The sequence below is a fragment of the Miniopterus schreibersii genome (genome assembly GCF_964146895.1).
Source record: "Miniopterus schreibersii genome assembly, chromosome: 1".
Taxonomy (NCBI): domain Eukaryota; kingdom Metazoa; phylum Chordata; class Mammalia; order Chiroptera; family Miniopteridae; genus Miniopterus; species Miniopterus schreibersii.
In genome coordinates this window covers 2,328,549-2,351,856 of record NC_138101.1, presented here as the reverse complement: position 1 = coordinate 2,351,856, position 23,308 = coordinate 2,328,549, and the positions used below count along the sequence as shown (strand labels likewise).

Here is a 23,308-nt window from a genome sequence, read left to right as displayed (position 1 = left end):
AGAGCTTATTAAAGGAAGGCAGAGAAAATTCTGGAAACAGATGCGCGCGTCATGATGTGAAAGGCAGGAAAACATGCCCCTTTGAAACGGCAGTACCGGCCCCCAGTGCGTGGCGGGCCGGGGGTCACCGGTGCAAGATGAGCCGGGGAGTGAAGACCCTGGGAGCATTCGCGGTGCATTGAAGGGAAGAGCAGCCCGTGTGCTGCGCCAAACGGGGTCACCATGCACAGGACGGATGAAATAGCTCGAAAAATAGCCAAGGACTGAGGGACCGAGGAGTGAGGAGAGGGCGCCAGGGAGCCCAACATTAGAGGTGGGCACCCCTGGGAACGGACCAATGAAACGGGGCGGAGGGCTGAGCTCTCAGATCAAAAGGCCCACAGATTAACGCGCAAACATCGAGCCGATGAAAAGGTTTGATTTTGGACGATAAAGATTAGAAAGTCCTACGGGCTTCTCGACAGGACACTTCAGGGGAAAACCCGGGAAGGGCGGGCCCCTCCGAGGGTCCCAGGCCAGGAGATGCAGGGGGAGAACAGCTGGGAAAAGCCTCGGTGATGCCCCGTGTCAGGGGGGTAAAGAAACAGCCCCGGCCTGGGGGCTCACTGGTCAGAGCATCGGCTCGCACCGGAAGGTCGCAGGTTCGATTCCCTGCCCCAGTCGGGGCCCATGCGGGAGGCAACCAATTGGTGTGTGTCTCTCACATCAATGTTTCTCTCCCTCCCCCTCCTTCCACTCGCTTGGAAAATCAATGGGAAAAACATCCTCAGTGAGGTAACGAAAAAGAAACACTTAGATCTACGCACCTTGCAAGACATAAAAAACCCGAGACACCCTCCTCTCAGCCAAGCGGAGTCAGAGCAGGCGGGGCAGCGACGACTGACCGGGGAGGGGGGGCACGGGGAAGGGTCGAGGGAGCGCCAATCCCACCGCCGCGAATACTAGTAAGTCATGGGAGCGGTGAAAACCAAACCCAGTGATTGGCGAGCCCGCAGCCCCCAAAGGGCAGGGAGCGTGGAGGCGGGCTGGAGCCGTGCCGGGTCACCCGGCCCTAGACCTGGCAAAGGGGGGCCTAGGTGGGCCATTTGTTGCTGGGGCGTCCCTGGGTGCCCTCTGACCCATCGTCACCCCGTCCAGCCCGTGTAGGAACAGGAGCTAGGCCAGCCTCCCGCACGAGACGCGTGGGGCCCTCCTGCCCGCCCCGTCCTGCTCCTCTGCTCGCACTGCCCCTTCCTCCGGTCCTCACCCTCCCCCCTCCGCTCCTGCTGCCTCCCACGCACGGGACTGTCTTCCCCGCCCCTCTCCTTGTTGGACTCCTACTTAAACACCAGGACCCAGCTCAAACACTGACCCTCCTGCAAACCCGACCAGCTCCTCAAAGGCAGCGGCTCCATCCACCATGACTCAGAAGTCCCCAGGCAGCCCTGCCCTCAGCACGGGTCACCTGTCCACCTGTGTGAGCACCTGGGAGCAAGTCACACTGGAGCCAGCCCCATTCCCAGCCCCACCCAGCGCCTGGAACCTGGCGGTGCTCACACGTTCCCTGAGCGTCTGAGTCCGTGGACTAAAAGCCACTTAAAAAAAACCCCAAGTGACTCAGGAAAGAGGATTCTCACTGACGGACACCAAGGGCACCGCTCACCCTCACCCTCTCCCTCCACCCAGTACTTTTCAACTCCCCCGTCCCTGGGGGGCCGGAGAAAGTTCTAGAGGAACACAAACCAGCCGGTCAGGACACACAGGCCTGGCTGGAGTAGTTTTATTGATAATACAGTCACGCCGCAGGCGCCCGTCGGGGCTACACTGTGAGACAGTAGAAAATCTCTTAGTAAAGAAATTCAAGTGAGGCGACTACAAAACGGGCAAATGGGCTGAAACTGACGTTTCCGCTGCAAGTGTCTTCTGATAAAATCTTTCACTTTATGAATTAAATACATTGAGAAACAGTGAAAACATATTTACAGTCATTTAAAATGGGCACTGCCAACACATTTCATTAAAAAAGAGATTCATTAAAAAAAATCTTCCGTTTCCTGCCTGCTCCTTTCACAGAGAATCTTAAATAGGACTTTAGTTTTTAAAAATACAATAAGGAAATAATTACATTCTTACTATGGAAACATTTTACAGCCATGGTCAGTCAATGCTGCAGATCTGTAATTTAGAAGCTGGCATGAAAATTTAAACAGTCCTTCCCGATTGAAAATGAGATAAAGGTTATCTTACTAACAACACCGCTGGCCCCTAAGAGCTATGACCGGACGACCCCAGCGTGAAACCACCTTCCGTGGCGACAGCACTGGACGAACACGACTGGAGCCGGTGCGGCTCCCGGTGCCACCGCCCTGCTGGGCTCACGGACAGGCGGCTCCGCTTCCTCGTGATGCTGGGTCAGGCGTGTGGCACGAGACTTTAGTTCATTCAGTTTATTTCACAGTATCAGCCCAGCCCACCGCGGGGACGATCATGAGACAGCAACAGCAGGTACAAAAAATAACAATCATCACCCTCTTTAAAACTATGCCACGATTTGAAATTATTTCTCTCATTAAACACTGTGTTAGAAAAGAGGACAAAAGCGGGGCACTTAGTGCTGCCGGGGCCTTCACAGGGAGGGAGGAGCGCCCTGCTGGGTGGCCCGGCCACTGCCCACCCTGGGAGGTCCTGTCCCACGGCTTGGTGCATGAAGCCTGATGACAGTTGACACTCCTCTGGAAAGAAAAGACGTGGCCACAGACGACTGCGTCCTGCCCACAGCCCCAGCCGCCTGGCTTCACCGCTGTCCCCGTGGAAACCTCACACAAGTTCTGACTGCTACCCTGATGACCGAGCCTGAAGCTCCCTCCTGGGGGTGGCCTTCAGGCCCGGACACGATTTGAAACAGACTTTACTGAGTGGTTGGGTTTCCAGGAACTCCTCAGGGACAGGGAGACGGGTGAGGTGCACCAACGTTGGGGATGAGCTGGCTCTGCACCTACGGGTGTCTGAGGTTGCCAGAGTAGCCCCAAAAGATGAGCTAGGAGAGACGGCAGTGGGAGGCCTTGCCCTGGAGTCTGGCACGGGGGAACGTTCACCCCAAGCCTGCCTGGTCACCTGCAGTAGAGCCATCCTGAAGCCACACAGGCGGGATGCAGGGCAGAGGGGATGCACCCACCTCCACCTGTGTTGTCAGTGACGAGGAGAGCCCTTCACCACCACTTCGCTTCTGGGCAAAGGTTGGTGAGCGAGTAAAAGACTAGAAACACAAAAGTGGGTGGAATTCTGAAGGTGGTTGACACTTCATGAAAACGAAGCTGGAAGCAGAGCCCTGGGCTGACAGTGGCTCCGGGCTTCGGGCTCCAGCAGAAGGAAGGGCCTGACTGCCGAGGGCGGCCTCACCCAGGCCCTGTGTGGCCCCCAGCCCTCTCATTTTTGCCAGGACCCCGGGGAGGTGGCCAGCACTCTGTGAACAGGACTGTCTGTGAAAGGAACCAGTGACATTTCAAAGGAACCTGACTTCTCCCAGGGGAATATGACTTCTGCCCCATCTGACTAGATGCCTAGCGTGTGTCTAATATGTACAGATATAAATTAAAAACTATATTTATTGAACATATACAAATAAATAACTTACTTTGAAGCAAATGCTTTAAACTGGTTTCCGATCAAATCTAAGGACACGGAGGGACACACGCTATCCGTGGGCGCCAGCAGCCCCGTCCTCAAGACCGCTTCCCTGGCTCTGGCTCATCTCATGGTTATGAAAGTGGATTAAAACTGGGGCTTTACAAACACTGTGTGTCCACAGGAGTCTGAGGGCCTGGACCACCGACCCATGGCCACAACCCATGGCCACGGTGAGGTGCTGTCCAGCAGCCAAGGTGGCGCTGCCCACCCTGCTGGGCTGAGGTCAAGAGTACAGGCTGCCCAGGGCCTCCTGCCTAGTAACAGGCGAACCTGGCAGTTCTCTTGGGCAAAGGCAGCTGAAAACACCACGGCCAAAGCCGTAACTGGAGACTGTGCTTGACTGGAGGCAGCGAAGGTGGAGGAGCCAGCGTTTCCCTCCACGGGAAGTTAGCTGCTCGAGGCACCATGAGGCACCGTGGTCCAGCTCCCTCTGTGGACAGACAGCAGAACAGGCCCTCCCTCCAGTGTCCTGCCCGGACACCCTGGGGTTACCTTGCTACGTGGGAAGGAAGTCAGAGGGCCAGGGCGAGGTGACAGATCATGACCCACAGACACTCCCGCAGGTGGCTGTGCAGTGAGCTCAGGTTCCAGGTGAGTCCAGTTAAACAGCTTCCAGGTCCAGCTGTGGAACCTCCTCACGCAGAGACTGGCTTCCTGCCCAGGCAGTCACGGCCACCACAGCCCAACACGAAGCATCCACCCTGGCCCTAGGAGCCCAGCATGCACGAGAGGGGCCGCTGCTTCACTGCTGTCTGTCCCCACGTGATGAGAACCTCTGGGTGGCAGGAAAGGCCTGTGTCCCCTGCAGGCCCACCACAGCTCCAGGTTTTGGTAGAAAGAACCCCTCCCATGTGGGGATCTGTCTGCAGAGGGCTCTGGGATGGCTGCATCTTCTCAACAGATTCCTGAGAGGGCCCCTGGAGATGGAGGCCTGAGCCTGGTCTGAGGCCCGCAGCGTACAAGCCAGCTCTGTCCCGTGCCTTAGCACCTGGTCACCCAAGACCACCATGCAGGAGGCAGACAAGACAGTGATGAAGAGGTCCTACAAGCCTATGTGCCCTGAGAGGAGAAGGCCTGAGTCCACAGCCGTGGTCATGGGAGGGCGGAAGTTTTGGGGGGAGCTGAAGCTCTAGAGGGTCTTCTCCTGCTCTACATGCTGTGGTTCTATAACCGTGCCTGGTGCATGGACGGTGGACACTGAGAAGGGGGGACACACATGGGCGAGGTATCGGAAACTCTCGATGCCTTTCAAAGCAGTACAAATACTTAATAAAATAGGTACAGAATCTCTGAGAAACCCCAAGAGCTAAGTGCAACACACAATAGAAAATTTAAAAAGTTTAAAAAGAATGGCAGCTTTTCATGTCCTGTGACAAAAGCATCTGTCCAGAAAAAATATATAAAAGGTAAAAAACGCATCACAACACAATTCCTCAGGCCTCTACCTTCAGGGACAGGGACAGGCAGATGGGGAGGGGACACAGAGACACCAGTGCATGCTGTTCCCATCGCAGCTAAAAAACTCCCACCTTCTGGCCAATGGTCATCCACAGGAGAGGCTGCACGGAGCCCTGGGCCTGCTTTCCCACACCAGGCAGACCCGGCTCGCCCGGCTTACCCCAGTCTGCGGCTGGCTGGCTGGCTGGCACTGAGTGGGTGAAAAGCTGTGACTCCCCCACTGGCCAGCGGACGGTCTTACATCCCCTCTCATACCTCTGCCTCTCAACAAACCAACTGGGAAGCCAAGTGTTCCAGGTACATGTCTTTACAGGGCACCATATACAGTAGAAAAATACATGAGGGTCTGGGGCACAGCCGGGCATCCTGCTGGGAGCCCACAGCTGTGTCCTCTTGGCGACGTCCACGATCTACGTCCCATTCTTCAGCTCCCACTCCTGTTGAGGAAGCGAGAGCAGGAGCTGACATACAAGGCAAGGTTCATGACACAGTGTTTGTGGAACACAGGGTGGCGGTTCCTCAAAATACAACACACAAAATTACTACACGACCCAGAAATGGGGTCAGCTGAGTCCCACTGACGACCACTGAGAACACAGAAGGTCAGAGGAGAAAACCGAGGGAGCACCCGCCATGCGGCCTGGCCGCCAAGCAGGGGCCTCTCCCTTTGTCCTCAGTGGCCCACATGGGCATGCTGGTCCGATGCTAACCCTGACTCCTGCTGTGTCCAGGGTTTCTCACCTGAGCCATGAGTGCACTGCACGCCTTCCATACATATAAAATTAGGAATTCCTCACCTTCTCTAGAATGAAAGTTCAAGCGTAATGAATGGTAAAAGCTCGGCATTAGCAAACGTGGCAGAAACAAAACAAAACCGAGCTCCCAAGCCCCCTCTGACAGAACCAGGGCTGCTGGCTTCCTGACGCTACAGGTGAAGGCCTGAGGAAGGTCCTGGTGCTCTGAGCATTTGAAAGGGGGACTCCTGAGAGGGCCTGACTCCAGGAGGACATGGAAGCCATTCAAGATGTGGTATTTAGTGGCAGGCTGTGTGACGGGACAGGACAAGCTTAGCTCCTCCGTCCCGCACCGACAGGCTGGTGAGAGGTGGCCCCTATGAGCTCGAGCACGAGATGGGGACTGACCTTGGCCTTCCGGAGCACGTGCCCCCGGCAGGGGGAGCTGCCGGCCGGTTGGCTCTTCTTCAGGACAGCGGCGCTGTTTACAGGCACCGGCCCCTCGGCGTCACTTGTCTCACAGCTGGACAGGGGCGAGTTCTCCAGAGCCCGGTGCCTGCACACTGGGGACTGTGAACAGAGAGACCTGCGTGAGGTACACCTGACAGGCCATCCAGCAGGGAGTGGTTTGTTTATAAGAAAAAAAAGGGGTTTGGGAATAACGACAACCACAATGAGGACACCATATTCTAAGAGCACTTTTTAAATGTCCGTTTCACAGATAGAAAGACTGAGGCTCAGAGGGACACTCCAATGGGCTGGTCATGCTGTGAAGTGAGGAGGGGGGCCAGTCCAAGTACTCTGCGTTCATGCAGCTCCTCTAGCCCCAGCATGCAGCCTCTGACAGGTCCCTTTGTCTGGTGCTTTCTAATTCCAAAAAACCCTCATGCTTGCAGCCACCTTGCCATCCCGGAAGCAGAAACGGCCAGCAGCCAGGGTAGTGGCAGCTGCAGAGTGAGCTCATGGAAAAGCATGTGGGCGGCTCACCGGAGGGAACCAGGCACAGATCATACCGAGGATTTGGGGCTGTTTACAGCAGTTTACGTACACCAAAGGAAGGCGTCCTCTGGAGACTGGAAGTGGAACAGAATCTAAGTTCATTGCCAAGACAGCCATCCTGGTCCTTCCACGAGACTATGGGCTGCTCTTTTGGCAGCGAGTCCCCGAGGAAAACACTCCCTTGTTATCACTGTGGAATGTGTGACCAGGACTCCTGGCTGGGCCAGACGACACCAGTACAATAGGTCACCAAGAGTCCCCGTGGGGCTACTGACCATGGGTCCACGGTCCGGTTAAGTGGAGATGCTTTCACAAAGCCAAGTGGCAGGGAGGCAGTGAGTGTGTGCTGGGGGTTGGTAAAAGGAGGGGTGAATGCCATCTGTCTCTGGGAGAGGCCAGGCTGGTTCAGCACATGACCCTCCTCCTCCGGGGCGTGTCCATCTAACAAGCTGCTTCTCCAAGGACAGGCCCGGGTGGGAGTAGTGCCGAGCAGACGATGGCCAAGGAGAGGCCCTCGAAAGAGAGGAAGCAGTTGCCCTGGCCGGCGCCTCAGCTGGTTAGAGCGTCGTCCTGTGCACCAGAAGGTCACCATTTGATTCCCAGGCAGAGCACATGCCTAGGTTGCGGGTTCAATCACTGGTCGGGGTGCGTACGGGAGACAAACAATTGATGTTTCTCTCTTTCTCTCTCCCCACCCCTTCCCCTCTCTCTAAAAAAAACCACATCAGTAGAACATATCCTCGGGTGACGATTAAAAGAGAGAAAGCAGCAAGTACGTGTCTGAGAGCACCGTCCCCAAACACAGTCCTGAGCCTCCAGAAGGACCAGCTGGGCTGTTGGGGCCAAAAGAAAGCAAAGCTGGAAAGGGGGCTGAGAGGGAGACCCCCGAGAGATGGGGAAGAATGCATGGGCACTGCAGACACAGGCGGCGGTAACTGGCTACGCAGAAGACTCTAGAACTGGAGCGGGCACGAGCTGCCTGCTAGATTTAGTTTTGGAGGTCACCTCAGTGGAAGCTGGTTCAGGGAGCAGCTGAGCCACAGGGGGGAGAAGAGAGTGGGCTCAATTGGACACCTGAGCACAGACCACTGTTTCCAGGAGCCTGATCTGGAAGGGACGGTACGAACACAGGACAGTGACTGGAGGAGGTATGGCCAGGGCAGACCTTCTTTTAACAGATGGAACAAACTAGAGGACCTTTAAATGCTTTGGAGGAAGTGAGAGGAGAGTTGAAGGTACAGGAGAAGTCAGACAGTGTCTGAGGTCAGGGAGGGTGGGGTTTGGGGCTCAGCACCTCAGGTCGTTCCTCAGCCCACCCTCTAGAAAGGTCAAGGAGACCACACACTTTCCTGCCTCCAGCCCACCTCAGACAAGGGACCTGAGGGGCCCAGAGGTCAGCAGGCACCGAGGAAGCACCCATCCCACACCAGCTGCACTCACTGCCTCACCACCATCTCCAGCTGGACTGGCCTCCTTGTGCCCTGACAATGAGAAGCCCATGTCGCCCCCAGGCCTAGGGTTCTAACTCCCACTGCACCTGCCCCCTCCCTGCAGTAGGGCTGTTCAGAGCTCTTACCAACATCTGGCATAAAAATCTTACTGGGCTGCTCCCTCACTAGAATATAAGCAGTAATTCTCACCTTCTCTTCACTGCTGTGTCCTAAAGCAGTTCCTGGGCCCAGAAGGAGCGCAGCCTACACTTAAGCCTATGTCTGTGTCTAACTTGTTGATAAATGAATGAATGGATGGACGAACACACACTCTCTGTGGCCAGGCACTGTGCCAAGAGCTTCTACACACAGGACCCGGGCAGCAGACAATATTATTACCCCTGTTCTACAGATGAAAAATCGCAGCCTGGAGGTGAGCAACCTCAGGTGCTGGCCTGGGTGACCCAGAGCTGCTTCCCCAACGCTCTACTTGGCTGTGGCTGCTCTTGGCAGGTTCTTTCCTCCCTGGGCCTGAGTACTGCGTTTGTAAGATGGAAGCAGTGATGCCTGAAACGGGTGGTAAGGATTCGGTGGGACAGACACGTGGAAAGAACAATGGGTTACAGTGAGTCATCGTTACTAAGGTGGAAATTCAAGCAAAACTGATGTCCGTGTGTCTGTCCAGTTTGCAGAGGATACAGACAATGTTTCATTTGTTCCCTAGCGCTGAGCATGATTCACAGCACATGCTGGACATTTTATAAACATCTACTCCACTGAATTAAAGTTTCTGTCTCGTGAACTGGCATCAAATTCAAAGGAGACATAAAAACTGCACCTATTTCTGGCCAGTGAGGCTCAGCGGTTGAGCATCGACCTATGAACCAGGAGATTGTGATTCAACTCCTGGTCAGGGCACAGGCCCGGGTGGCAGGCTCGATCCCCCGTAGGGGGTGTGCAGGAGGCAGTCGATCAATGACTCTCTCTCATCAATGTTTCTATCTCTCTCTCCCTCTCCCTTCCTCTCTCTGAAATCAATAAAAACATATATTTAAAAAAAAAAAAATTGTACCTATTATGAGCCGATTCTGCGAAGGGGAAGAGACAGACTATGTTTCTGCCACCTTGTAAGTTTGGAGAAAGTGACAGGAACATTTACTGCCTGAAGCTGGTATGTGTGTGTATCTACTGTGCTGAGTGAGGCTGGGAATGGAGCAGCCACCTTAGAGGGGAACTGGGCATTTTCTCTGGACGCTGTAACCGTGCTGCTGTGTAGGGGCGCGGGAGGACGTTACCTGTGGACTAGAGGTCCCCGACCGGGGCTCAATGGCCAGCCCCAGAGTGATCCCACCGGCCAGGGCTTTCCTGAGGCTCTCCTTGACCTCCGTCAGCTCCAGCTCCAGGTTGACCCGCTCCGACTCCTTCTGCCTGCACTCCTCCTCCAGCACCTTCAGCTTCTCCTCCAGGATCAGCTGGCTCTTCCTGCCTGGAAGCCAGAGAAACCCTGTGGCTCCACTGCAGCAACACAGCAGACACTCAGCGCACACCGGGGGCTCTGTGAGACTCGGCCTGAGCTTCCATACCTGAGTCCCTTCTGTGAAAGGCACACTCTGCCGTTTCTTAGAGGAACAGAGTCCGCCTCTTACACCTGCCTTTGCTGCAGCTGGAAGAACAGGGAGCAGGAGCAGGAGACCCTGAGTTTCACAAGTGGGCCTAATACCCTCATCGGAAATGTGGAACCTAAACTGCACGGCTTCACTGAACCAAAAAGTCTGACTGTTTTTCTAATTCTTCTGCCACTTACTCCTCAGCCACCTTACTCGCCCCCACAGTCAAACGCTTGCTCCTCCACGGAGCACGGCACACGTGTCTCCTGGGCACACGTTTCATATTATGTGAAATGTGTGAAGTGACACAGGAAGGCAGGTACTGTACCCACAGGACAGCTAAGAGAACCGATTCCAAGGAGCTAAGCGATCTGTGCCCATGGCCCTAGTCTAGCGCACATTTCGTGGGTTGTGTGCAGCATGTGGGACTCTTTTTTTGAGGCCAAACACGGGTCTAATCCTTCTGCATCTTCACCATCTGCTCCCATCCAGTCCTCTGACCTAGCATTTGACTCCGCCCAGGCGGCCTTACGCTAGGTGCCCATCCCACCTCCTCTATGAGCTATCTCGGACCTGCTCAGCCGACACCTGCCTCCCACTCTTTAAACTGCACAAGCACATCCTTTCCTACAAGTCATGGAGGCACAAAGTCGGGAGAGGCTCAAGCTCCATGTGTGCATGCACCAACTCCCCCTGCACTGTGCTGCTACCTGCAGACAGGCGTCTCCCCTGGGCCTCCCTGGCTCTCCGCACTGGCCTCAGCCCCCTCTGTCCTGGGCCGGCCACATCGAAGCCTGGAGTCAGTGCTGGCTGGGGTAAGACCAGTCTGGAGCTGCAGCGTGCTTCCTAGCAGTTCTGTCCCAGAACCAGGACCCCATGCCCAGCTCCTGCCAGCAACAACAAGCCACCCTGGTCCAGACACAGCCCATCCCAACTCGGCTCCACAGGACTGTCTTTATGCTCAGCTTCTCTCTCGGGGTTGTTCCACTCACTTGGGCTCTTCCCCAATCCCTTCCAAGAACTCATGCTGTCTTGCTTTCAGCTGTCCCCTCTCAGGGAGTGGAGGGCAGCTTGTACCCAGACAGAAACCTCTCACCTGGTTTTTTAATGTTACCTGTCCCCATGGACTGTCCCCCTGCTGAGGAACCCAACTGCCCCATCGACTCACAGCACAGACACCAGAGCCCTCAGGCTCTAGGGTAGGATCCAGTCAATCCCTGCCATCAGCACCAGAGGCTGGACAGCTCCTGGCACCTGACCCCTCCTGCCTGTCTCAGGACTCCCTCACCTTGGTACCTGCCCTGGGCTAACCAGCAATGCTTCCAGACTCCGAGAAGCAGTGCAAGGCAGGGATGCCGGAGTCTTACTAAGCTGCGTGCCTGGTGAGTGAGGCCCTGCAGTAGACAGAGGACCTAGATTCTCACAGACGGAGTGCCTCTCCTACCAGCATTCACGTCAATGGCGGCTCGCAGGTCCCTCCTTTCTTTCCGGAGCTGGGCCAGCCTGGTCCGCAACGCTTCCTTCCGCCTCAGTAGCTCCTCTTCCTTGGTCTGCAGCCGCTTGGCATCTGCCTCAACCCGGTTCTTGCCATATTTGTACTGGTCAGCATCTTCGAAACACAAGCAGCAATGGGAAATCAGGGTTAGCCAAGCAGAAACGAGGGGGTTCACAAAGCTGGCTCAATCAGCTCACTTGGTAAAGTAAACCCAAGGCTAGCTATTTGCAATTCAACAAGATAAATAAGGGGACCTGTTTGAGCTAGTTCAAATAATCCAATATTCTTTGAAACAAATTTTAAAAGTAAAAACAGAAAATTAAGAAATTGCTTTAATTCTCTGCCTTTCCAGGCCTGCAACTTTGGTCAACAGTGAACACTCCACATCTGAAGAGAGGAGGCCATGAACTTCACACACAATCTCTGACTGTGGGTAGTTCTGTGATTTTCAAACGACTTCCCTAAGCCATCACAGCTGACCCTGGGGCCCCACTGTCTGCCACTTTGCTGACCCGATGGCAGCTGTGTCCTCTGCAGTGAGACACACTCAGCACAGACTGAACACATGATAACATCGGCTGGTGAATGAAACACAATTAAAAAATGAAGAGGTAACACAAGGTGGGGTCTGGAGCTGCATGACCTCGAGCAAGGTGCTTAATCTCTCTGCCTCAGTGTCCTCATCTGTGAAATGGGAAAAACTCGTAGGGCCGGGATGAGAGTTCAGTTAATGTTTATAAAGTGCTCAGAACAAACACAGAGTGAGCACGACCTAAACATTCATCAAATAAACAAGTGGAGAGGAGACCAGTCCGGGGAAACACAGGGTCGGGCCAGCATCACCCACTAGTTAACAGTGCATCCATGTCCTGACCCTGTGGCTCCTTCCCCCTAATTACGCTGGCCTTTGATAATAGTAGTTTTGAAGGTCTCTTTGGAAAAACACACTGGAGATAGGAAGAGATGGAGCAGCCAACAAGACTGACCCAGGGCCACTGTTTGCAAAGCTTCCACTGTCCCCCAATTGCTTCCAACATTTAACCACTGAGACCTGATTCCAGCTCAGAGGACTGCAGACTTCACACAGCCTCTATCTGCACATCCCATAGACACCCAGCTGTTTATTTGCATGTCCGGCTCCCTCACTAGACTACGAGGGCTTCGGCAGAGAGGCAGAGAGCAGAGTAACAGTCATAATAAAGGCGGTGGACCTGAGAAGGAGCCATGAACTCCTCTCCCTGTGCCTCAGCTTCCCCACTATGAAGCAGATGCAATGAGGCCAACCTTGTGGGGTTTTAAAAAATTTGATATTTGTACCTAAAACCCATCTGGGACAAGGTGGACATTCCCTGGCAGCTCTAGTCACTGTCAGTGACAATAGTCCGCAAAGCCCTGTCCACTTGGGGGCAGGGGTGAGCCGTTGCCGGCACCTTCCCTAAATGCCGAGCTCACCAGTTCTGTGCTGCAAGCCATGGTGACAGCAGTGGAATACCTCACCCATGAGGGGGGCACCAAGTCACCACTCCCCACTCAACAACGCACACAGGTAACACTGAAGTGGTCGCAGCACGTGACCAGACCAACAGGCTGACAAGGAAGCACTGCTGTCGCAACCTCAGGGTCAGGATGTACTTGGCAGACAGAGCAGAGTCTACACTCCAGCCACTTATTTCTAAACTAAGACATTTCCCCATCTTCGGTCCCCAGGCAGTAAACCCATCAGTCTATAATGTGAACGGCTGAATTCAGCAAAAACACAGACGCCTACTAGCTAACACTGCATTTGTGTCCTGACCCCATGGCTCCTTCCCTCTAATTATGAGGGTCTTTGATAACAATAGTTTTCTCACTTGTTACTGTTAGATGTCACTACAGTGAAAAAAAAATTCCCTCCAGAAGATCTCATAGAATAAAGGAATGAATCACCTAAGAAATTAAATCAGCCATTACTGAGAGCGAATTTCAGGGAACTGGGTCTCGCACAACAAGCGCGTTACCCCCACCACCATGCCTTCCCCACAGGGACAATACCAGCATTTTAAGTGACTGTAAACACATCGACTGCATTAGGGAAATGAGGTATGCCAGAGAAGTCAAAGGTCAGCACAGTCAACAAACTATGAGGAGGAGGCTTGGGCCCAGCTGCTCCTGACCCACCTGCGTGTGTGAGGATGACTCCTGCTCCCATGAAGATCACCAGTGTCCTGGGGCAGGAGCAGCTCTGAGGCTGGTGCATGTGTACCCACCACACACCCTGTGCACCGTGACTGAAATTCACTTACAGGGCCCGCAGCAAGTGCAGGGGCACTAGCTGGAGCCGGAGGTCTTTGTTCACAGGCAGACTGGTTTTCCAGCTCTATGAGCCAGTCACAAACCACAGACACGACCTCCTAAGTAATCATATTACTCATCTCCAGTCTAGCTCCCACCTCCCTCCCAGAAACCCTCCCTGACAGCTAGACCCCTGGAAGCTCTGGGGCTTTGAGGGCCTGTGCAGCAGCCAGGCCACCTGTATATCTGCTCTGTGGCTCCATCAGGCTCAAGCACCTTGGCAACAGCTACCCTGTCTTATCTCCGTGGCCCGGCAACAAGCACAGTGCTTGGTTGTGAGTGCCGAGGTACCCTGAGTCACCAGGGCCGAGGAAGGAAAAACGCATGGTGAGTGTCACCCGGAGACAGGAGCTGTGTCCCGCCTGAGTCTCGTTCCTCTCTGCGCGGTGGCCCTGCCAGCTGTGTACCTGAAACCTGGGGCTCACTGTGGTTCCATTATTTGCCGGCCGTGAGCCCCGGGGAGGCCCCGGGGTCAGTCAGAGACCATTCCCGAGTGTGACCCTGGAGCAGGTGACAGCACCCACCCTGACAGGTGGCTGAGAGCCAGGCAGGAGAAATGGATAAGACCTGCATGGACAACGAGGGCTGTATTTCGTTGAGTTGGACTCTTTACAGGCCCCTGTATTTCTCCAATGCTGTGAGGCCCATGAGTACTGGGATTGTTTCATCACAGAAACCAGCCCTAGAGCTTAAGCAGCCCTAGAGCCAGGCGGCCAGCCGGATCTACCTTTCCTGGGTACATGCAGTCACGAGGCTGGGTCAGAGGCCGGCGCCCCCTCCCATGCAGCCGATGACGACGATGTAGCTACTCCAGCTCTCCCACGGGTCTCACACCACTCACCCCACTTTGCCGGGCACCCACAACCCGATGGACAAATGAGGGTGCACTCACTGGAAGGCGTCCGCTTCACGCCGGCGGCCGGCTCAGCCTTCTTTGGCTGACTGCTCAGAGTCTTGCCTTTGCCAGTAACTCCATTGGAGGCTAGTGGGGGCTTCTTACCCTTCAGCTGTCGAAATAAACATAGAAGAAAGTTAGAAGTAAACAAATCATCCAAAACACTTGGTTTTTTTTGTTATGCAGTACAGTTTCCATCTCTAACTCTAAGTGGTATCTGACATAGGCAGAAAAACACACGGGTGGTAGGGAACTAATCTGGCTTCCAAACACGGGAAGGCTTGGGTTTCCCAGGACTGGCTGAGAGGTTCCGGCCTGAGGGACTTGGGATGTCCCCAGTGGGAAAGCGGTAGAGCTACATATGTCCAGAGGGAGACCGCACGTGCCGATGGAGATGCAGGTGGAGCATCGAGCGCTGGGCTGAGGCGCTGGAGGAGTGTTTCTGAAGAGGAACCGCGTTCCACCAGCGGGAAGCTCTTTACGGAGCAGCGTGACTTGCAGCTGATTTCTGCTCACCATGCTCTATGCTGACTACGTCCTACTGGGCTAAATAACTACGCTTTGATTCACTGGCAAGGTCTTGGGAAGGAAGCAAGAGACAAAAGATAAAGAAACAGTAGAACTAAATTTTGACCAACTACTGGTTTTTAAAAAATTCAATGGCATCCCTACTTCCAGGATGGCCGCGGGCCAGCAAATGTCGTATTTTGCTAAAGTGACAGACAGGCACTGTCGTGCGGCTGAATGCAGCTGGCGGGAGCGGTGAATTGTGGGTGTCCAGGCCTAGCCTTGCCGTCACACCCACCTCCTGAACTGTGGGCTGGGCTGGGGAGGCGGATGGACCCACATTAAATTCCACTCTGTCACTCAGCTGCTGAGAGAGCCACGGCATCTCTGAGCTCCGCTTGGTAACCACTGGACTTCTGACAACAGTACTCAAAGAAGCTAGAGCCAGTGGCTCACACGAGACCCTCAGACTCACTGGACAGACTCTGAGCAACTGTCGTTAAAAATCAAAGCCAGATAAAAACTTCCCTGTGATTCTGATGAAGCCATCAGTTGGGAAGAGCTCCTGTGCACCACAGCGATATGAAATGCTAGGGTCTTCCCTGGCATGTGTCACTTTTACCCAAAACAGAGGGAAAAGAAAACCCCCTGGGACGTGCCCACCTGCCCTACAGAGCGCTCTCACAGAAGGGAAGAGGTCTCTGTGCAAAGTATAAAGTCTTAGGTTGAAAAGGCATGAAACCCCCCTGGAACGTGCCCACCTGCTCTGCAGAGCGCTCTCACGGAAGGGGGGGGGGGGTGTGTCTCTATGCAAAGTATAAAGGTCTTCCATTAAAAAAACATGAAAACACAGAAGTTGTATTTATACTGAAATGTTACCATTTGCTACAAATATAAGGTGTGGGATGAACAACAGTTCGATATCAAGGTTATTTATTACCCAATAAATGATAATCCAAAATCCTTATTATCTACTTGGTTTTAGGGAAAACCACCACAGTGCTCTGAATAATCCTATTTCACGTTTAAAGATCAAAAAGCAGTCACTCCAGGCCCGGTCAGTGTGGCTGGTGTGTCGAGCATCGCCCTATGCACTGAAAGGCTGCTGGTTCGATTCCCGGTCAGGGCACATGTTCCGGGTTAAGAGCTCGGTTCTGGGGTGAGGGGCATGCAGGAGGCAGGCAATGGATGTTTCCCTCTCACATCAATGTTTCTCTTTCTCTCTCCCTCGCCCTTCCCCTCTCTCTCTAAAATCAATAAACAAATCTTTAAAAAGAAAAAAGCAGTTACTCCATGGGGTTTAATATGTTTAATGGAAACACATTAAAAAGAAACTTGCAGCTCAAGACCCTCCTGCAAGGTTTTATTATCTGTCCTTTTTCAAGACATTGCCTTTAGTTGTCATAATTCACAAAATTCACTGGGGCATGTCCCAAGACTGGAGAGACAGATGTACGCAGAGAAGTACAACACGCACACCATAGACCAGTGAGGGACACTGAATCAGTTCCTGGGGGCCAAGCATTGGCTGCATTTGCAAATTATTCTATGCTTTCCCCTGGGTGAGTCTCACTTACTCCAGGTGGTTATCATTGCAAAACTCTGCAGGGGGACTGCTACTCAAAGAAGATTCTAGAATAGTAGAGAAGGCGATGCTGTACCTGGGAGCTGAGCCCGAGAGATGCCCTCCCCACAGAAGAGGTGTTAGTGACAGATTGGGTGGAAGACAGCCCACAGGACGTGGGGTGTTTGTAATGGTTACAGGACAGTTTGTCAGTAGGTGGCCTAGGAGCCTTCCTGTCAGCAGGTGGGTAGCGCGCAAAGATTTTCGGAGACGGCAAGTTATCGTACAGGACGGCGGAACTGGAAAGTGCCTCTTCGCCGCCGTCGGGGTCCCACTGCAACACACACAGCTGGCGGTCAGTGCCTCGGCCACAGAAGCAGAGCAGAGGTTAGCACATGGACAGGTCGTTAGCACAGAGAGACGTCGTTAGCACCCCACACACCCTCACACCCACACACCCACACATGCCCAGCTGTTATCCATGAAACACACATTCTGTAGGTGAGCGGATTCGAGAGATCTTTTCTCCTTCCAGGGACTTAAGGTCAGTTTTTTCTTTCCTTAAATCACTTCAAGAGTCACAGGCTTATAAAGTTTTCATTGTTTGGTAAAGCAGAAAAAAAAGACATTTCTTTCTTTAAAGAACCAGGTTTTGGGAGTCCCCCTCCTCTAGAGGCAGAGCAATGTGCTGACGGGAAGGATACCAGACAGGACACAGGGACGGGGCTTGGGCTCTGCCGAGCAAACGTGTGGAGACCCCAGTGAGGCACCGTATTTTATTTTGCGGTAATTGTTGTGGTCTAGACATTGTTTTGAGAGCTTTACAAATACTGACTCTAACTCTCGGGATCTTAGGGAGCAGCAGGAAATGGAAGCAGAGAGCTCACAGGTGGTGAGAAGCAGAGCTTCTAACACATAGGACGCTGCCTCAACACCTCAGCTGCACCCCCCGTCCCCCCCCAGGGTAAACTGAAGGGCTCAACTTCAGACCCCCGAGCCTGGTGCGTCAGTAGCAGGTTTACGGGAACTGTCAGCTTGTACGGGCCCCACACTCTGTTATGGCTGATTAAAGAGCCGTAACCAAAACACGTCTGTGAAAAGGAATCCAATCATCACAGAAAATAGGATGTTTCCAAGTCTAATTGACACAATGGCACCATTCTGGCGGAAAACCTTTTTACAAAGGACTGAAATAGCCACAGGCCATTTGAGAACATGGACGTTAAAGTATCCATTGAACCTAAAACTAACAACCTCCGCAAAGCCTTTAAGTTTTAAAGCCTCTATACACTGCTTTGCATTTATAAAAAGAGAGAGATATTAATTCCTGTATGATGCTCATTTTACACTATTTTTATATCCTTCTTGTGAGTTTCTTCCTGCCAGACTGTAATTACAGCTTTTGTTATAAAAATAGAAGGCGGTCTAAGTTTTCATAGCAGGAGTGCTCTCATTCCTTTGAGATCACTTCAGTGTGTCTATTTCTGTGATGCTGGGGACCCAGCCACGAGCTAAAATTAGTGGAATGTGCAGATAAACTGGATGTGAGGGCTTCACAATGACAGCCGGGCACACGTTTGTTCAGGGCTATTAAGAGAGTCTAGACTAGACTATCATTTTCCCAAAATACCAAGGAACTGAGTCGTACGGAAGACTTAGAAACTGCACAGAAGTCTCTAGATTAAAAGTGTGTGCTCACTCGCGTGCGTGTCAGAGACCCTTTCTGGGACTTGCTGTCACCTGAGTTCAGCCTCATGGGTCACTGAACGGCTAAGAATGACTGAAAATGAGACACTGCTAAACAGTGAGGTTTGGGGTCAAAAGTATGAATTTTAAAAACAGAGAAAAGAAGCCCCCCCAAAAAAGAGAGGACCCGGTCACAGGGCCCAGTGTTCAAAGAAAGGCCCCGTTTCCAGGAGGGCCTGCGTTACACAAAAGCACCGCAACTGCTACACAGGAGACATTATGCCCTGGGAGCTTCCGCTGCCACAGAGCGATGCACCCCAGGAACATTCCTCAGTGCAGGGAGCATGCAGAAAGGCAGAGTTCCATTCCCAGAGCAGACTGGAATGGCCTGAATTAAACTCATCTCTGGGCAGGGCTGGAACCACCTGAGTAATGATAAGAGCGATGGGGATGGGGGGTGGGGGTCGGGGGGAGGGTGTCCACGGTTTCCCCAGCATGCCTCACTTCAGACTTTCCTGTGGAAGCTGTGATTGGAGAAAAAGGGACGTGACAGGGCCTTGGTGGGGAGACTTAGAGGTAGGTATGGGTGTTACCTTTCCAAAGAAGCTTCCCTGAAATCAAGGCTCAGAGATGCAGACATTCACCCCTTCTGTGAAGGGGAGTCTGGCAGCTGGTGGACACAGGGCTCAGGCAGCTCTGGCACGAGAAGCTGGTGGCACACAGAGCAAATGATGGCCAGGAGAGCCAGGGCCTGCCTAGAAAACGGCACAGTGACCAGGAGGAGGCTCAGGATTGACCAGGAGCCTGCTCTTGTGAGGGTCACCGCAGGGCTTTCCTAGTGAGTGGGAGGGCTCGCACAAGCCCCGCCACAGGGGTATAGGGGTGCAGGCACCAGGAGCCCCTCACCCCTGGAGACCCTGGAGTAAAGGTAGAGGTGTGAATGCGGGGCTGGACCTGATGCTTTCTTATTGTGGGACTGCCCAGACTCAGGCAGGATCCCATCTGGTGGACCTGCAGCCATGCTGGGAGGTCAGAGAAGCTCCCTCACACCCTCATACCCACGACGAACACGGAACCTGACGTTCACCTCAATCTGCCCTTGAACAGGCCCATCAGGCCCAGATCCTGCTCAGCTCCCCTCCTGCCACCTTGCCCACTCCACTATGCCAGGAGGCCCTTTAAGGACAAAGGCAGCATCTCACCCATTTTGTTTTCAGTCCTAGCACAGAGCTGGACACTTGGAGAATAAGGAAGGAGGTAGGGGTAGGAAGGACTGGCAGAAGACGAGAGGAGGCAGTGGGGAGGAAATGGGGAGGCTGTGTGAAGAATTGAGCAAGGAGCCCAGACAGGCTGCTCCCTGGGGGGTCCCCAGGGAAGCCCGATGGGGGAGGGGCCTGAGGGAGAAAGGCCATGGCCCACAACCCAATGTTCAGTTTGCTTCTATTTCTGAGCTCCGGAGTCCTGGACCCCTCACTGCCCTTGGGAGACAATGGTCTCCTGCTCCTGCCTTGGCAGGTGGGATTTGATGATGATGGATGCAGGGAGCTGAGAGATGACATCCATCAAAATGCTGAGAAAAGAATGGGTAAGAAAACAGTAAGAAAAAAACCTAAAATGCCTTCCAAAGTTGAAAAAAGTCACAATAAACATACCTACCTACCTTTGACATCTACACTAACACAGATGCCAACTAAAACCCACCCAGAATTTGAAGATGGGGCAGGACGGTGTGTGTAAGCCTCTCCCACGAGCCCATCGGCTTGGCCACACCTGTGATGGCCCAGAAGACGGGCACCGTGCCTGGCCCGAGATGTCGGGGGGCAGCTATTTATGAGTAATATGGAGACGTGAAACAAGTGCTCACTGATGAATTCTGCTAATTCTACATAAGACACAAAATACTGAGAACACATCAAACATTCCTAAGGCCACACGGATGCTGAAGTTGACTTTAATACACTACGGGGCACTAACATCCTCACTGTTCACACACAGGCACCTGCACAGCACTAGGCCAGGACAGGGCTCAGCTTTCCAAGTCCCCTGGAGGGAAGAGGTCTAGAGCCTGTAGCACCATCAACACTATGGCAACATTCCCTCCCTCGCTCCCTCCCCTCCTTTCCTTCTCTCCTTCCTCCCTTCCTTCCCCATTTACTTTTGATGGTGACTGCTCAGCACTTTCAGCCCATGGGGAAATGACTCACTGGTAGCTCACTGTCTCGCATTTTGATGTATCCACTTCATGCACTCTAACTCGTGGTCCTTCAGTCAGTATTTTAGGATGAACTGGGATGTTTAATGAATGACGGTGACGCTGAATACTGAATGAGACACTGTCTACTGCTGTCAAATGCCCTACATATTCAAGTGCAGATGAAGATGGACAGCTTGTCAGGAACAAGGACAGGGGAGATGGAACAGAGCTGTCCTCAGGTGGACTGGAACCAGGTCCTGAGCCCAGACGATGTCCCACGTAACCCTTCCCCTGGTACGTGCACTCACCGAGCCGTTGACGCAGGGGACGTCATCATAGTGCAGAGCCATCCCACTGGGGTGGGCGTAGCCGTTGGGGGTGCCCCCTAGGTAGGGGTTGGTAGAGATGCCGCGCCTGTTCATGAAACTGAAAGACAGGACAGGGCGTGATTAACTCCTCCTGTCACTCAGCAGGTCAGGTGTGAGCTCTGACCTGAGGCTCAGGCCACATCAGAGGCCACGGGGGTGGAGAAGTCCCAGTGCCTGGAGGAGCTGAAGCCACTGGGCCACACTCCCCACCTAGAGAATGTGAGGGTGACACTGCCCTGCAGGGCTGGGACAAGACTATCACAATGCATGCTGGGCACTAAAGCAATGCTGGGACACCAGTCTTATCACCAGTGGTCTACAGGAGGGCTGCTCCAGCCCACTGCCTGTATTGTAAATAAAGTTTTATTGGGACATAGCCTTGACTCTTCCTGTAGGTAATACCTGTGGCTGCTTTCAAGGTTTTTACGTGCCCCTTTCATGACCCTGTCCCCAAAGTCAGGGACCATAAAGCCTGCAAATCTGAACTATTTCCTGTCCAGCTGTCTCTGGGAAAGTGCGGACCCCTGAGCTCTTTAGAGTGTTTACTCAACAGCATTTCCTGAGTTCTCAGTGTCCACTCAGCATCGCCACCTCAGGAAAAGCTCACCTGTCCCTCTGCTCCCAGGCCTGGGGTGTCTGGGAGCTCTGACAGAGAGCATCACCCCCTCTCTTCAGAGAACACCCAAAGTGCTGCTGTGGTGGCCTATGAGGCGCTGGGTGCTGCTTCATGTCTCCAGCTGTCTCCAGCCAGTAGCCCTGATGGCCGCCTCTCAGCAAGGGTCCCCACCTCAGGGCCTGTCTCTTCCACCTGGCAACCCTCTCCCAGCACCCTCCACTTCATGAAGAGCCCCCGAGCACCCAAATAAACAGCACCCTCCCCTCTGCATAACTGTCCTCCCAGTCCCTTCTCTCCTGTCACTGATCACCACTAAATAGGGAACCACATGTTCACTATCTGCTGTCCCCACCCAAAGACCGGCTTCAGGGCCAACTCTGCTCACCCACATCTCTGCCTTGGGACAGTGGCCCCTGGGGGGGGGGGGGGCTCAGCAGAGAAGCGCTGAGTGAGTGAATGGGTAAGGGGTTCACTCATGAGGTTACGCTGGCTGTGAGTAAACATTTCCTGCCTAGGGAAGACTAACCCTGACAGCATTCTCTCCTGACTGCGTTAACTAAACAGTCTGGAATTTGCAAAAATGACTTTGTTTTCAAGTTTTACTTTTTTGTAGGATCTTACCTTTCTATGGTAACTAGATGCATAAAAAGGAGAGTACTGAAGAAAGTGAGGCAGCCCTGGGGAAGTGAAACCACCTCTCTGACAGAGGTTTTCCAGCAGAGCCAAAGGGCTCTGGGACTCAGGAGAAGTGGGAGCAGGGGTTAGGTCAGCGGAGCCCAGCAGGAGCTTGGCAGGAAGGCTTTCAGAGCGCACTGCTGCCCTCTGCTGGGAGAAGGAGCGCATCTCGCTTAGCCCTGAACGCATTCCTATCTAATTTATAAAATAGCTTCTCTCGCTTTTTTCTGATAAAAAATGTGTACGTCCAGTCTACATTTAGAATACACAAAAGTATGTGTAGGAAAGAGAAAAAATACAAGAAGGTAAGAGAAAAATTTAAACATGTGAGAGTTCTGCAATGACAGAAGATTTCTGATTTGTTTATAAATATACATTTAGTTTTCTCATTTAAATGTCTCATTTGAGGGTATTAGTGGAAAGGCACTTCATACATGAATTGTCAGTGAGAGGCACTAATGGGAATAAAACCCAGCCATGTGACCAGTCCCTCCTGTGCCCAATCACTGCACAGGGAGCACAATACAAGGATCTGTTAGGTATCTCTCCTCCTGGTAGGTGGAACCCCTCACAGCAGGGACCGTCTGTGCTTGGTGGTTGTCTCTGGTTCTCAGCAGTGTGCCAGCACTCACACTAGGGCACAGTTGTCAGGAAGGAACGGGGACCACGAGGGGGCAGGACAGAAGCTGACCTGCATGGGAGAGACCCCAGCAGGGAGCTTCTGACTCCAGGACATAAGACTGAGACATCACAGACATACGATGTCCCAGCTGGAAGACACTTAGCCACTATCTACCCCTCATTTTACAGAGAGGGACCTGGGCCCCAAAACTAGTCTCTGGGCCAGAAGAGCGATGGTTCTAAGACTAAGTATTAGGACCTCTCTTTTCCCTGGTGCTCTTTCTACAACAGTGTTTTCAACCAAATTGAAAAGTAGAAATGAGATAAGGGACCACATGCCACTTGTTAAACCCAAAACAAGAGTCACTCATAGGAAACATATATTATGGTAAAATACACACAACATAGAATTTACTCTCACACCATTAAGTGCCCAGGTCGGCAGCATTAGGCACATTCACA

The 23,308-nt window shown here is 53.2% G+C and overlaps 2 protein-coding genes across 5 annotated transcripts in view; one reads left to right on the top strand and one right to left on the bottom strand.

The window, feature by feature from the left end:
* Window positions 1-23,308, top strand: part of SORCS2 (sortilin related VPS10 domain containing receptor 2) — a gene marked incomplete at its 5' end in the record, with an annotated part of 364,973 nt that overhangs the window by 252,602 nt on the left and 89,063 nt on the right. The window lies entirely within an intron of this gene.
* Window positions 1,744-23,308, bottom strand: part of AFAP1 (actin filament associated protein 1) — a 101,450-nt gene continuing 79,885 nt past the window's right edge. For 2 of the 3 annotated variants that reach the window (XM_081131661.1, XM_081131662.1), the window contains 6 exons: window positions 20,875-20,992; window positions 14,613-14,727; window positions 11,339-11,503; window positions 9,583-9,773; window positions 6,267-6,428; window positions 1,744-5,561 (listed from right to left, as the gene is read on the bottom strand). In XM_081131661.1, the coding sequence (XP_080987787.1) occupies window positions 5,535-5,561; window positions 6,267-6,428; window positions 9,583-9,773; window positions 11,339-11,503; window positions 14,613-14,727; window positions 20,875-20,992 (778 nt within the window). In that variant the 3' untranslated portion in view covers window positions 1,744-5,534. Of the gene's footprint in view, window positions 5,562-6,266; window positions 6,429-9,582; window positions 9,774-11,338; window positions 11,504-14,612; window positions 14,728-16,783; window positions 17,021-20,874; window positions 20,993-23,308 lie in introns of all 3 variants that reach the window. The other variant, XM_081131663.1, reaches the window with a different exon arrangement.